General features: G+C 36.2%; 1 protein-coding gene across 3 annotated transcripts in view; it reads left to right on the top strand.

The window, feature by feature from the left end:
* The window catches only part of LOC113047540 (NACHT, LRR and PYD domains-containing protein 12), a 45648-nt gene extending 29200 nt beyond the window's left edge, over positions 1–16448 (top strand). For 2 of the 3 annotated variants that reach the window (XM_026208907.1, XM_026208904.1), the window contains 5 exons: positions 112–282; positions 2781–2954; positions 5156–5314; positions 13942–13988; positions 14075–16448. In XM_026208907.1, the coding sequence (XP_026064692.1) occupies positions 112–282; positions 2781–2954; positions 5156–5314; positions 13942–13988; positions 14075–14613 (1090 nt within the window). In that variant the 3' untranslated portion in view covers positions 14614–16448. The remainder of the gene's footprint in view (positions 1–111; positions 283–2780; positions 2955–5155; positions 5315–13941; positions 13989–14074) is intronic. The other variant, XM_026208906.1, reaches the window with a different exon arrangement.
* The last annotated feature ends 263 nt before the right edge of the window (positions 16449–16711 follow it).

Here is a 16711-nt window from a genome sequence, read left to right as displayed (position 1 = left end):
TCCTCTCTGATGTTTAAATATATATATTTTTTTATTGCTGCCCCTTTCTGTTGTAAGATCCTGCAATCTAATGTGATGCCTGCATGCCTTTTAACCAGTCACATTTTTCAGTCTGACAGGTTGTAATCTCTCTGATCAACATTGTGAAATTGTGGCTTCAGCTCTACAGTCATCCAACTCCCCACTGAGAGAGCTGGACCTGAGTAACAATGATCTGCAGGATTCAGGAATAAAGCTGCTGATTGGATTAAAGAGTGCAAACTGTCAACTCTGCATACTGAGGTTTGGCTTTTACATTGATTCATTAATATTTTAATAATAATGTGTCACTTATTAGGAACACCTGTGCACCTACATATTAGGAACACCTGTGCACCTACATATTCATGCAGTTGTGTACTCCTCCAGGCATGTGACAACAGTACAGTGCATAAAATATTGCTGGTGTGGGTCAGTTAATGTTTAAATAGTATAATGTTTGAATAGGAGAACAAAATGTGCTCTGATTTTGGCAATGGCATGATTGTTGGTGTCAGACAGGCTTGTTTAAGTATTTAGTTAACTACTGATTCACTGAGACTTTTACAAACAACATGCTTTTACTAAGAATTCATTTTTACTAAGAAATGATAAATATCCAGTGAGTGGGAGATCTGTGGATTCATGTGCTTTGTTGATTGGATAGGCCAATGAAGAATAGCCAGACTGGTTACAGGCTACAGAAACTCAGATAACCACTCTGCAATTGTGGAGAGCAGAACAGCATTTCAGAATGCTTAGTATCTTGATCATCGAGGTGAAGGGGCTACAGCCATGGCCGGACATACCATTGGGCTCGAGTGGGCTGCAGCCCATGTGCCCCGCCTTTGCCAGTTTATGTTTGTTTGATTTGTACATTATATGCCAGTCAGAATTAAGAAATTAGTATTTGCATTTCCACTGCGCAAGCAAGATCCAAATGGGCCAGCCAGGGCAACAGCTTACAACTCTGAACTTCGAGGCCACAATCAAACAGCATAAACTGGTATTGATGATTATTTCACATAGAAGAAAACACGTATTCAATCGCGTCTGCACCAATTGGTTTGTTATCACATGGCCACTTTAAACAGCTCTATTAAGCCTTTAGTCCCAAAGAGCGCACATTTTAAAAGATAATGATACATTCTCAAATGTTTACACCTCATTTCTTTAAAGAGGATGATTCTGTAATACTATATCAGTGTTCTTCTAAATTATGTGATCATCTAAAGAGTTTTGAGAACTCTCTCTCATCTTACTCCCATTACGCATATATGAGAAGAAATGTCATCAAAATTATTTTAAATAAAAATAATTTAATGAGTTTCTGTTTTAATAACATAGCTATGGCTATTGTTAAGACTTAACAACAGTCTTTTTTTCTCTCTAGAATATCTGCATGATCGCAAATGTACAATAAACATCAACTTGCAGAGTAACTTTCAGATACAAAATTCTGTTTTGCTCCGTCAGAAAGAAAATAGAACAAACAGCAGAACCGCAGAACTCCAAAAAACAGTGTTTTGTTCCTCAGGGTTACACAGACCAGCAAATGATTCAATCAGGCTATAAATACAGTAGTTTAAAAAGTTAAATGAATCAGCTTTTTAAACAAATTGGTTGATTCAACTCACTCATTAAGACAGTCACTTGCCACCACATACTGGTATTTGTAGTTTCATATTTAAAAAAGCTCATTTCATTTTTTGCATTATTTAATATTTCTACATTAAAATGTAATATTTAATATTAACATTAATGCACAATCCATCTATGAATTTTGCTCAAAGTTATTTCAGGGTGTCTCTCAACTGAGAACACATCCCATTTATTATATTATAATAAATATTTTATATTACAACTATCATATTATATTATATTACACTTTGACTATAGCCTAAATGTTGCATATTAATTGCCAAAGCCAAAACCTCAAAGCATATGTTTGTGTATTTTGTGCTACTTCATAATGATGTTCTATTTGTGGGCATTTGTATTGTAGGTTTAGGACTAAACATAACCTCAAGCCCTGGGGCCCCACCCCCCTAAGTCCTGCCCTAGCAGAAGATGACATCAGATTCCACTTCTGTTGGCTAAGAACAATAAACTGAAGCTGAAGTGACAGAATCACTAAAACTGGACAGCTAAAATACATAACTTGATCTGATGGATCTCGTTTTCTGTACACATATGGTCATAATTTGGACTCATCCTGCTTTTTGTTGCCAGTCCAGGTTGTGTAATAGTTTTGAAAACTTTACACATTTTGGTCTGTTAATTCCAATCAATCTTCACTTGAATGTCACAGACATTTTGAGTATTGGCGACAAACTTGTGCATCCTTTCATGGACACAATTTACCAATTTTTTACATGACAGGATAATGTACAATGACACAAAGCCAAAGTTATCTTAAACTTTTTTTGTGAACATTACAAAGACTTCCCTGTTCTTCACTGGCATTGGATTGTAATTTAGTAGAACGCATTTGGGATGTTGCAGAAGAGATACACAGCATGAACATACATCTGACAAATCTGAATTATGCTGTTATGTCAGCATGGATCATAATTTTATAACAATGTGTTTGGATTATTTGTTTGTGGAATTAATGGCATGAGGAATTCATACTGTTTTGAGAGCACTTGGAGGCCCTTCCTAATTTTTTAATAGAGTGCTCCTAATAAAGTGTTTTACAATTAACACACTATATTTAATCAGTTCCTATGTAATGGGTTGTGTTTCATTACCTTGTTTAGATTGGTCAGCTGTAATCTCACTGGTCAGCACTGTGAATTTGTGGCTTCAGCTCTACAGTCATCAAACTCCCCACTGAGAGAGCTGGTCCTGAGTCGCAATGATCTTCAGGATACAGGAATAAAGCTGCTGTGTGCTGGACTAAGGAGCCCAAACTGTCAACTCAACATACTGAGGTATTTATTGTGTTTTTTAGCTCACAGTATACAGTGTAGAGTTTGTATTCAGTGCCCTCTACAAATATTGGCACACTTGGTAAATATGAGTAAAAGCCTGCTGTGGAATAAAATATGCATTGTTTATCATTTTGATATTTAATTGAAAAAAAAAAATCTTTCAAATGTTTATTTCTTTTAAATTTTGATGATTATAACTGACAACTAAGGAAAATCCCAAATTCAGTATCTCAGAAAATTAGAATAGTACTTAAGACCAATACAAAGAAAGGATTTTTAGAAATCTTGGCCAACTGAAAAGTATGAAAATGAAAAGTATGAGCATGTACAGCATGTTTGCCTGAATTACTGCAGCAATGCAGTGTGGAATGGAGTCGATCAGTCTGTGGCACTGCTCAGGTGTTATGAGAGCCCAGGTTGCTCTGATAGTGGCCTTCAGCTCCTCTGCATTCTTGGGTCTGGAATATCGCATGTCTCTCTTCACAATACCCCATAGATTTTCTATGGGGTTAAGGTCAGGCGAGTTTGCTGGCCAATTAAGAACAGGGATACCATGGTCCTTAAACCAGGTAGTGGAAGCTTTGGCACTGTGTGCAGGTGCCAAGTCCTGTTAGAAAATGAAATCTGCATCTCCATAAAGTTGGTCAGCAGCAGGACGCATGAAGTGCTCTAAAACTTCCTGGTTTACAGCTGTGTTGACCTTGGACCTCAGAAAACACAGTGGACCAACACCAGCAGAAGACATGGTACACCAAACCATCACTGACTGTGGAAACTTTACACTGGACCTCAAGCAATGTGGATTGTGTGCCTCTTCTCTCTTCCTCCAGACTCTGGGACCCTGATTTCCAAAGGAAATGCAAAATTTACTTTCATCAGAGAACATAACTGTGGACCACTCAGCAGCAGTCCAGTCCTTCTTGAAACGAGTCTCTTCTGACGCTGTCTGTTGTTCAAGAGTGGTTTGACACAAGGAATGCGACAGCTGAAACCCATGTCTCTCATACGTCTGTGTGTAGTGGTTCTTGAAGCAATGACTCCAGCTGCAGTCCACTCTTTGTGTATCTCCCCCACATTTTTGCATGGGTTTTGTTTCACAATCCTCTCCAGGGTGCGGTTATCCCTATTGCTTGTACACTTATTTTCTTCCGCATATTTTCCTTCCCTTCGCCTCTCTATTAATGTGCCTATTAATGTGACACAGAGCTCTGTGAACAGCCAGCCTCTTTAGCAATGACCTTTTGTGTCTTGCCCTCCATGTGCAAGGTGTCAAAGTCTTTTGGACAATTGTCAAGTCAGCAGTCTTCCCCATGATTGTGTAGCCTACAGAACTAGACTGAGAGACCATTTAAAGGCTTTGCAGGTGTTTTGAGTTAATTAGCTGATTGTGTGGCACCAGGTCTCTTCAATATTGAACCTTTTCACAATATTCTAATTTTCTGAGATACTGAATTTGGTATTTTCCTTTGTTGTCAGTTATAATCATCAAAATTAAAAGAAATAAACATTTGAAATAGATCAGTTTGTGTAATGAATGAATATAATATACAAGTTTTACTTTTTGAATGAAATTAGTGAATTATTTATTTTTTTGATATTATTCTAATTATATGTCCAGCACCTGTAGTAAAGGATAAAAATGGATAGCTTTTTAATGGATAGCACAAATAACCACAATATAAGCTTAACAGTATGAACTTAACTAAAAACTGGGTTATAATAAACTTGTCTTTAAAAAAATAATGAAACAAGCAAAAAAAAAAAAATAGATAATTTGAACATTTTAGTGCTGTTGTTTAAAAATAAGGAAAACTAAGGAAGAGTGTTGAAAATATCTGATACAGTATCTACATCTTATGTAGAACTTTTATTTTGAGCAGAAACTATGAATTTGCTAACTGGAGTCAGATCAGTTCACAGGTATTTCAGCAAATGTTCTGTTATGATCACACAAAAAGTTTACTGACCAACTGCATGAAGAACCAAACAGGTTAAATAGTTTTTCACACACTTTTTGAGTAAAATGAAAATGATTCATTTTGCACATGAATCAGACAGCTTCATAATTTCAATAAAATAATGTAGATAGCTTTATAACGTACTGTTCAAAGATTTGCCACATTGGTCACCAGTTGAAGAGCTCTGTTGGCTATTGTATTGTAAATCTTTTCATTATTTTAACAATTGGACTGTTGTTGTAGATTATCTGGCTGTATGGTGACAGAAGATGGTTGTGCTGCTCTGGCATCAGCTCTGAGTTCAAACCCCTCACACCTGAGAGAGCTGGATCTAAGCTACAATCACCCAGGAGAATCAGGAGTTAAACTCTCTGAAACACTCAAACATCTGGACAAACTCAAGTAGGTTGAGCAGTAACAATCATCCTCTCTTCTGTGATTGTGAGGGAATCTGTAATTATTGTAGGGCTGCCTCCTAACGCATGAGCGTCGAGCAGGAGCGTAGCGTGAGTAGCGCGGCAGCGATGGTTTCGGCGTCAGGTCTATATTTGCTGGGCTGCCCACACTCAATTAAAGCAAACTTTTGATGGACATATAATTATGTATAAATATAAATAAATATGACTTCACATAAAACATGCTAAAAATGCACAGAACAACAATGCCTAGTGTGTTTTAACAGGAATTGGAGTATGTCATGATAGAAAATGAAGAATAAAAAACATGTATAGAAGATTTTTAATTGCCATAAGCATTATAACATAAAACATTTTATCAAACTCACAATGAACAGTTCATCTTGCTCAGGATATTTAAGGGTTAGTTCACGCAATTTGCAAAATTATGTCATTAATAACTCACCCTCATGTCGTTCCAAACCAGTATTACGTCTATTTATCTTCAGAACACAGTTTAAGATATTTTAGATTTAGTCCGAGAGCTCTCAGTCCCTCCATTGAAACTGTGTGTACGGTATACTGTCCATGTCCAGAAAGATAAGAAAAACATCATCAAAGTAGTCCATGTGACATCAGAGGGTCAGTTAGAATTTTTTGATGCATCAAAAATACATTTTGGTCCAAAACTAGCAAAAACTACAACTTTATTCAGCATTGTCTTCTCTTCAGTGTCTGTTGTGAGAGAGTTCAAAACAAAGCAGTTTGTCATATCCGGTTCGCGAACGAATCATTCGATGTGACCGGATCTTTTTGAACCAGTTCACCAAATCGAACTGAATCGTTTTATACGATTCGTGTCTCCAATATGCATTAATCCACAAATGACTTAAGCTGTTAACTTTTTTAATGTGGCTGACACTCCCTCTGAGTTCAAACAAACCAATATCCCGGAGTAATTCATGCACTCAAACAGTACACTGACTGAACTGCTTTGAAGAGAGAACTGAAGATGAACACCGAGCCGAGCCAGATAATGACTTGAGATAGAGAGAGGAAGACTATTAACTGTTATTAATTTGTGTACTGTCATTTGTAAATATGCAAAGGGAAAACCCTTGGCTAGGCGTGCATTGTGTTATAAGACTATATATGGCACATCTAGCTGTGATCCATCTTATATCATAAAAGAAAGCGAAACTCTTTGGGCCTCATTTGTGAAACAGATGTACAACATTAAAGTGGGCATACAGTCGTTTTTTGCACAAAACTTTTATCGATATGGACATGAGCGATGGATGGATACAATCAAATCTCAAGTCAGGTCTCCGCTCATGTATGCAAGTTTATTTAGATTATTTATTTAGTTTATTTAGATTATTTATTTAGTTTATTTAGATTATTTATTTAGTTTATTTAGATTATTTATTTAGTTTATTTAGATTATTTTCCTGACCAACAACTGAAGCTCATTAGTCAATTGTGAACCAGTAAGATTAGAATGTATTTTTTTTTATTTTGTTTATAAAATGAATAAAATGGATAGAACGACACAAAATATATTTCTCTTAACAAAAAAAAAACAAATATAGGCTACACTCATTTTTGTGACTCTGTAAAATTAGCGTGCAGCACTTAAACACTTTCGTGCATGTGAAGGATTTTACTACCATTTTGGAACGCGTGCCTTGTTTATTCCACACAATGAACAATAGTTTACAGTTTTTTACAGATGCTAGGACCCATTTCTCAATACCTATGGTCACTTTTGCAAAACTCTTCACACAGTGAGCACAACAGAAACCTATGTGGGCTACACTGAGGATCAATTATCATTGTTTTGGCACAAAATGCATTCAATGACTACATCTCTCAAATTTCATGAATTCTTTTCTCACTCACACACAACAACTACCAAAACTATGGAGCCAAAAGAGTATCAATAAAGATAAATGCACACACTACATTCACATATGCACACACAGGATTCATGCATGCACACACATAATTCATAAATACAGACACAGGATACACAAATGTGCACAAAATTTACAAATGCACACACAAAATTTAAAAAGCACAGAAGATTCACAAATGCATACAAAATTCAGAAATGCAAACACGATTCAGAAAAACACACACGATTCAGAAATGCAAACAACATTTACAAATGCACTCAAGATTCACAAATGCACAGAACAAGATTCAGAAATGTATTTCTGATGCACACACACATATATCTTGATTTACAAACTGCTCGCGGTCTGTGAACTTCACTGCCTTTTTTTTAAACAGGGAATGATCAGCAACCAATCAGATGTCTTCCTTCTTTTAGCCAATCACAAGAATGCACTCCACGTGGGGGATTGTTTACTTATAAGCCAATCACATGAAGGCGTTCACACAGCCTGATATGCCTGTGGTGTAGCATATTATAGCCTACTTATTTATGAAATTGTATGAAAATACAGATGTTTAGATTACAATTCAGGTTTATTTTTTATTATTTTTTTTACAAAATATAAATTTAAAAATGTCTCAATACATATAGCCCAGACTGTGACTGCAGAAAAAAAAGTTAACCATGGATTCATAAATTTGCAATAGGCAATTATTTCATTTTATTGAAATATTTTAATGAAAGTAAAATAAAATAATATCTAAATATTCTTTGGATGCAATATAGAAGTCACTTTAATTATAATATTCGGTCCCTACATGAAGAGAGAGTCAGTGATCTGCTGCCAGAGGAAAGTGACTCTCCGGCTGCGCAAAGTGAGTTGATTTCTGCGTGAGGAAAGGAATCGTTCGTTCAACTTTGCTGGGTGAGGAAAGTGAATCGTTCGCTGAGGAAAGTGAGTCGCTCACTGCGTGAGGAAATTGAGTCGTTCGCTGCGTGACTCGTGAGGAGAATGAATCGTTCGATGAGGAAAGTGAGTCGCCAGCTGTGTGAGGTAAGTGAGTCATTCGCTGAGGAAAGTGAGTCGTTCGCTGATTAGCTTATAAGTAAAAATCCCCCACGTGGGGTGCATTCTTGTGATTGGCTCAAACAAGGGAGAGATCTGATTGGTTGCAGATCATTCCCTGTTTAAAAAAAGGCATTTGTGTGTCGAGCCAAATCAGAGGAGTCTCAAAATTCACACACAAATGCAGTGAAGTTCACAGACCGCAAGCAGTTTGTAAATCAAGATATATGTGTGTGTGCATCAGAAATACATTTCTGAATCTTGTCCTGTGCATTTGTGAATCTTGAGTGCATTTGTAAATGTTGTTTGCATTTCTGAATTGTGTGTGCATTTCTGGATTTTGTGTGCATTTCTGAAGTTTGTATGCATTTGTGAATCTTCTGTGCTTTTTAAATTTTGTGTGTGCATTTGTGAATTTTGTGCACATTTGTGTATCCTGTGTCTGTATTTATGAATTATGTGTGTGCATGCATGAATCCTATGTGTGCATATGTGAATGTAGTGTGTGCATTTATTTTTATTGAGACTCTTTTGGCTCAATACAAAACTCTTTGTACGTACAGGCCAATTTGCACATGCTTACATACTGTTTTCAAAACTGTTAAACTTATGTCCAAACAATAACATAATACAAACCTGAATAAGACAGCAATTTGCTACATTTCTACAGTAATATTTGAATGAAATATATTTTAAATCTTAAAATTAAATGCTATAAAAACAACTGGACAATTTGTAGATTAGCATTACTATCATATCTGTGTCAGTGGATGGTGTGGATACAAATTCCTCTATTTTGAAATTACTCAGTGCAAAAAAGTAAAAATAAATAAACAAAAAATATTGACGAATTCTGCATCATGTCTGATTCATTCAGTGTGTCCTAGCATCTGTAAAAAACTGTAGTAACCAAATGTTACAAAAATAGCAAAATTGAAACGTTTGGATTCTTGTTGAATGAGAGAGGCTTGTGAGCCCAACGCGGTTTCAGTTTTGCTTGAAGTTTGTGGCTGTTTATAATAAATGTAACTAGCCACTAGCGACTTAAAAATGTGAACTCATTGCTTCTGTGAAAGAAGTCATTTTAATTTGCTTCTGCTCGGTAACATCAGGTGACTTCACTAATGGTCAGTCATCATTCAATTAATCACCAGTTATCACATTAACACTGCTTCAGGATTTTTTTACACTCATGAGTGTGGACTCAAATAAACTTATTTCCATACAGAATGAAAAAAGTATTGCATTCTACAGTATATAAGATGATAATCTGAGTTAAAAGACTTTCTTTATAAATAATAATAATAATTATAGAATATAATCCATATTTCTCTTTGAGCTTTATCGTATCCACAAAATTAAAAGTACTTGTTTTCATGCCATGATCACAGATAATGTTTTCATTCCAAATCTAGTTGTTTTTTGTCACTGGCTTTTTATAATTTCCTGTTAATTTATTTAAACCCATGATCTCAGCAGCTGATTTCATGATGGTGACATCTTTTTAACCAATAAAACATCAACATCTGATCCTCTGTAATTCTCAGTAACAGCAGGTGTTCATCACTAATGTGAAATCATTATTTAATCAGTCAATTAATTATCTTATTAACTTTAACTCTTTGAGGACTTGTGACTTGAAAGGAATGACTTGGTTCTCCTTTGGTAAAATCAGCTGAGTTCATGGGTGAAATAAACATATAGCAGGACTTTTACTTTCTGACCCATGGTCTACCCAATTCTGTCCTTTTCCCTCATCTCTTATATGAAAGTTTACTTTTGCTTTTCTAATTTCACTTCTTACTTTATTTGTAAACGGGTGCACTAGTGTGTGCCAGGGCCAGTCGTATTTCCACTGTCACTTCTGGGGCTTGGTTGTGCCTCATCTGGGCTTCTTCGGGGTCAACAACTTCTTTCCTTTCTTAAGCAGAGTTCATCACTAATGCTCAATCAGTTCTCAGTTAATCACTTGATTATCGAATGAACTTTAATGGTGCTTCAGTCTTATTTTTAGCACTCTGTAGTATGCACACTGAGCACTGTTCATTTCATTAACTGATGTGATAGAAGCTGAGGACAAACCTGGCTAAGCCCCCAGTTAGAAAGCCCAGGTGACACCCATCTGGGCCCTACATAAGTTTGCTGGCTAGATGATTATGATCACCATACAATTCTGAATATTTATGTGTGTTGCAAATGCATGACAAATACCACCACTTGAAGAGATCAGACACATCAAATAAGCTCACAATCACAATCATGTATTTATTAGGTTACATAGTTCATCTGTCAGTAAGTCTTGTCTCTTTATACCAGACTGTCTGATGATAACAATTAACTCTGCATATGTCATAAAATATACCATAACTGATGATAGTTTTTGTTGAGGAGCATGTTCACCTCTGAACATATTCCAGTGAGTCTGGACTGGAGAGAGAGCTACAGCGACTCGGGGCGTATTTTTGATGGAAATATTATAGAAATGGTCATTCTTTCTAAATGTGATGTAAGACTGTGACTACAAATAAACAGAAACAGCGACTAAAGAAGAATATTCCATTTAAGTGACTAATTTGCAGTCCTTTTATTAATTGGCTTTAAACTTAGTGTTCCTGTGGTTCAGTGGTAGAGCATTGTGTTAGCAGTGCTAAAGGTCATGGGTTCGATTCCCAATGTAATAAACGCATAGCCTGAATGTAATTCATTTTTCTGCTAAATGTAAATGTTAAATCTTTCAGCATGTGTGAAAATATATTGAACATATGTTTACTCATGCAATTTATATGGAAATACAGATTTCTTTGTTTAACAATTATTTGCAATATATGTGTTTCATATTTTAAAACACAGCTAGTTTACAATATCATCTGCTCTCACTAAAGCACTTCACCGTGCGGGACGCGTCCTTGCCAGGATTTCTGTATTACCTAAAACATCCAAAGTAGTTTGACCAATAACATGCAGGTATGTTACATAATCAACCAATGGTATCGTGTGAGAAGGTGAGATCTACAGAGAAGGATCAGAGCAATGTAAACACACGTACATGTTTGGTGTTTGTTCATTCATTCTTGAACTTGAAGCGTCGCTGCGCACCGATCATTGAATAACACCAAAGTACAAGAGAGTGATTTAACCGTCTGCTCTGCTCTCTATAGCTCTTATGAATGTCACACAATGATCGACCTGCACAGCACAAACAGACAAAATCTGGATATTTTAGACAATATAAAAATCCTGGGAAGGACACGTCCTGGGAAAATGGCTCATATGGTCACCCTAGCTGCTCCAGTCTCCTGTAAGAGAGTCGCAGTGTTTCTGGACGAGTCGAGCGGCTCTCTGTCCTTCTACAGCGTCTCTGACACACACACACACACACACACACACACCCTTACACACATTCACACACACACACATACACACACACACACACACACTTACACACATTCACACACACACACATACACACACACACACACACACTTACACACATTCACACACACACACATACACACACACACACACACACTTACACACATTCACACACACACACACATATACACACACACACATTCACTCAACCTCTACACGCTGGATTTTACCTTGATCCAGACTCTGTGTCACACTAAACATTAAACACACACACTCTCACACATCTCTCTCTCTCACAGACACACACACAAATAATTATGTGTATGTAAAATAATTTATCACATTTACTCTGTTGTGTCAAATTTCTCAGGCTGTATTTTGAGGAGTTTAATCTCGTATTATAATGACTTTAATCTCGAGATGGTTTTATTTTGTATTATTGTTTGGTCATTTAAAATTAAATCCAACTTCCTTTAATTTTGGGACGCACATGGTCCTTGAAATAAAACCTTTTTTTTTAAGGAAAATCCAATGTATTATTTTTTTAAAATAATATTTTCTGTTTATTATTTACAATTAGTAAAATATTTTATGATACAATCCAATATTTATACAATTTTTATTAGCATTTTTTCCCTATTACATTTTTTAAAACTGTGCCCTTTCATTTTAGGGTCAGACGTGGAACTTAAAATACATGATTTTTATTATATATATATATATATATATATATATATATATATATATATATATATAATTTTTTTTTTTTTTTTTTTTTTACGGAAATAAATGTAATATATTTTTGTTCAATAATATTTTCTGTTAAATATTTATTATTATTAAAATATTTTATGATAGTATTTAATATTTAATATCCCATATCCCAGCAGAAATATTATAATGTGTTCTATGTGTGAGGGTGTGTGTGTGTGTGTGTCTCTGTGTGTGTGTGTGTGAGTGTGTGTGTGAGGGTGAATGTGTGTGTGTGCGTGTGCGTGTGTCTCTGTGTTTGTGTGTGTTTGTCTCTGTGTGTGTGTATGTGTGTGAGGGTGAATGTGTGTGTGTGCGTGTGTCTCTGTGTTTGTGTGTGTTTGTCTCTGTGTGTGTGTGTGTGTGTGTCTCTGTGTGTGTGTGTGAGGGTGAATGTGTGTGTGTGCGTGTGTCTCTGTGTTTGTGTGTGTTTGTCTCTGTGTGTGTGTGTGTGTGTGTCTCTGTGTGTGTGTGTGAGTGTGTGTGTGAGGGTGAATGTGTGTGTGTGCGTGTGTCTCTGTATGTGTGTGTGTGTGTCTCTGTGTTTGTGTGTGTTTGTCTCTGTGTGTGTGTGTGAGTGTGTGTCTGTGTCTGTGTTTGTGTGTGTGTGTGTGTGTGTGTGTGTGTGTGTGTGAGAGAGAGTTTTTTTCTACATAAGGGATATTCTTAGCTCTTCATTTGGATTTTCTCAGATTGTGTATATCAAATATATATATATATTGCATTGTATCATAAAATATCCTAAAAATACCAAATAATAATAAAAAAATTTGAGTCATTATTTTTAGTCAAACTGAATTTACTAACGTTTATTTTAGAAGCTGTTTTCTGTTTGAATCAGATTGAATTTGGAAAAACTTGGATAAATGATGACAGTTTTCATTTTTGGGTGTACTGTCCCTTCAATTATCCCTTAATTATTAATATAAGAATAATGTATATCTTACAGAATAAGATAATACGACAAACAGAAAGAGATAAAATTAAACTCATTTTTCACTCATCTATAATGAGACTAGATATCGAACGCCCCTTATCTGATCACAATCCAACAACAACAACTTATATTTCAGTTACTAAAATGAACTTTTATATTAAATTTAATAATCAAACATCATAAGAATCATAAAAAACATTATTTTATGATACTTTGCAATATTTATACAGTTTTATGAGCCTTTTTATTATTAATTACATTCTGAGCTTCATAATTTTTAAATCACGCTCATTGTAATGTTTATTCAATAATATATATTTTATTATTATTATTAGACTTTTGAAGGGATTTTATTATATCTATTTTATTTATTTATTATTTTATTATTCTATTCAATATTTATAAACATTTTATTATCTATTATTTCTATCATAATGAATAAGTTCTGCTCCTCTTCATCTCTGTTTAACACTTGATGATGTTCTTCTCTTTTTCTCTGAACTCTTCTGAGATTTCTGTCAATCAGAAATAAACATTAAACTAAATACATGTGTCTTAAAGTGTGTGTGTGTGTGTGTGTGTGTGTGTGTGTGTGTGTGTGTTGTCTAGTGTGGATCATGGAGGAGAGATCAGGATCACAGCAGGACGCCACAAATGTAAGTCACACACAGAAACACAGTTCTCTTGTTTGTAGTTGAGTTGTAAATGTGTGTGTTGTAATGTGTGTGTGTGTTGTGTTCAGACGCCTGTGATCTCACACTGGATCCAAACACAGCACACACTCGACTCGTTCTGTCTGAGGAGAACAGAAAGGTGACGTGTGTCTCTGAGTATCAGTCGTATCCTGATCATCCCGACAGATTTGATCGTTGTCCTCAGGTTGTGTGTTCAGAGAGACTGACTGGACGCTGTTACTGGGAGACTGAATGGAGCGGATATGTTAATATATCAGTGTGTTATAAAAAAATCCAGAGGAAAGGATTGAGTAATGACTGTGTGTTTGGAGGTAATGATATCTCCTGGAGTCTGATCTGCACTGATCAAGGATTCGGTGCTCGTCACAATGATAACTACACTGAGATCTCTGTTTCTCCAGACTCCTGTAAGAGAGTCGCAGTGTTTCTGGACGAGTCGAGCGGCTCTCTGTCCTTCTACAGTGTCTCTGACACACACACACTCACACACTTACACACATTCACACACACATTCACTCAACCTCTACACGCTGGATTTTACCTTGATACAAACTCTTCAGTGTCTCTGTGTCACATTAAACACTAAACACACACACACACTCACACACTTACACACACTCACACACACATTCACTCAACCTCTACTCGCTGGATTTAGACTTTCTTATACAAACTCTTCAGTGTCTCTGTGTCACATTAAACACACACACACACACACACTCACACACACACACTCACACACTTACACACATTCACACACACATTCACTCAACCTCTACTCGCTGGATTTTACCTTGATACAAACTCTTCAGTGTCTCTGTGTCACATTAAACACTAAACACACACACACACACACACACACACACTCACACACACACTCACACTCACACACACATTCACTCAGCCTCTACACGCTGGATTTAGACTTTATCCAGACTCTTCAGTGTCTCTGTGTCACACTAAACACTAAACACACACACACACTCACACACTTACACACACTCACACACACATTCACTCAGCCTCTACACGCTGGATTTAGACTTTATCCAGGCTCTTCAGTGTCTCTGTGTCACATTAAACACTAAACACACACACACACACACACACACACACTCACACACACACTCACACTCACACACACATTCACTCAGCCTCTACACGCTGGATTTAGACTTTATCCAGGCTCTTCAGTGTCTCTGTGTCACATTAAACACTAAACACACACACACACTCACACACTTACACACACTCACACACACATTCACTCAACCTCTACTCGCTGGATTTAGACTTTATCCAGACTCTTCAGTGTCTCTGTGTCACATTAAACACTAAACACACACACACACTCACACACTTACACACATTCACACACACATTCACTCGACCTCTACTCGCTGGATTTAGACTTTATTATACAAACTCTTCAGTGTCTCTGTGTCACATTAAACACACACACACACACACACTCACACACACACACTCACACACTTACACACATTCACACACACATTCACTCAACCTCTACTCGCTGGATTTTACCTTGATACAAACTCTTCAGTGTCTCTGTGTCACATTAAACACTAAACACACACACACACACACACACACACACTCACACACACACTCACACTCACACACACATTCACTCAGCCTCTACACGCTGGATTTAGACTTTATCCAGGCTCTTCAGTGTCTCTGTGTCACATTAAACACTAAACACACACACACACTCACACACTTACACACACTCACACACACATTCACTCAACCTCTACTCGCTGGATTTAGACTTTATCCAGGCTCTTCAGTGTCTCTGTGTCACATTAAACACTAAACACACACACACACTCACACACTTACACACATTCACACACACATTCACTCGACCTCTACTCGCTGGATTTAGACTTTATTATACAAACTCTTCAGTGTCTCTGTGTCACATTAAACACACACACACTCACACACACACACTCACACACTTACACACATTCACACACACACACACACACTCACACACACACACACACACACACCAGTACACACAGGTTGAGTGTGTAATGATGTGAAAGTGTGTGTTTTAATCTGAACTCCTGTGAATCTCATCTTCAGGAAGTTGAACATCAGTTTCCTGTTTCTGATCATCATGAAGATGTTTCAGTCACACACACAAACAGACAAATACACAAGTGTGTGTGTGGAATCAGCTCATATTTACACTGCTCTTTAAAATTTCTCTGTCTGTATTTTCATGAGTTCAATGATTGTAATATAGTGTAATAGAGTTCAGAATAAAATTTCTTCATCATCATTATTAATATTATTATAATTATCATGTGTCTGAAACCAACATTCAAAGAACTGCTGGAGAAAAGTGTTTATGCAGCTGTACATTAAAAACATTAATGTGAGGAATTTAACGCTCGGAGCCTCTTCATTTTTATCTCACACTTGATGCTTGAAATTTAAGTTTCCCTCTTTTTTTCTTTTTTGTAAGAAAATTATTGTATACATTTTCTTATTCAGTAATATTTTTAGTTTTTTATCTTGAATTTTTAGGCGACATTATGATAGCATGAAATATTTATACAGTTTTTAATCATCTATTTATCTTCAATGAAAATAAATAAAACTTTATTTTTGGGTCACACTTGGTGCTTGAAATTAAGTGTTTTTTA

This window comes from Carassius auratus, chromosome 28 (assembly GCF_003368295.1).
Source record: "Carassius auratus strain Wakin chromosome 28, ASM336829v1, whole genome shotgun sequence".
In the NCBI taxonomy this organism is placed as follows: Eukaryota; Metazoa; Chordata; class Actinopteri; order Cypriniformes; family Cyprinidae; genus Carassius; species Carassius auratus.
The sequence above is the reverse complement of the archived record's forward strand: the minus strand, read 5'-3'. Positions and strand labels throughout refer to the sequence as shown.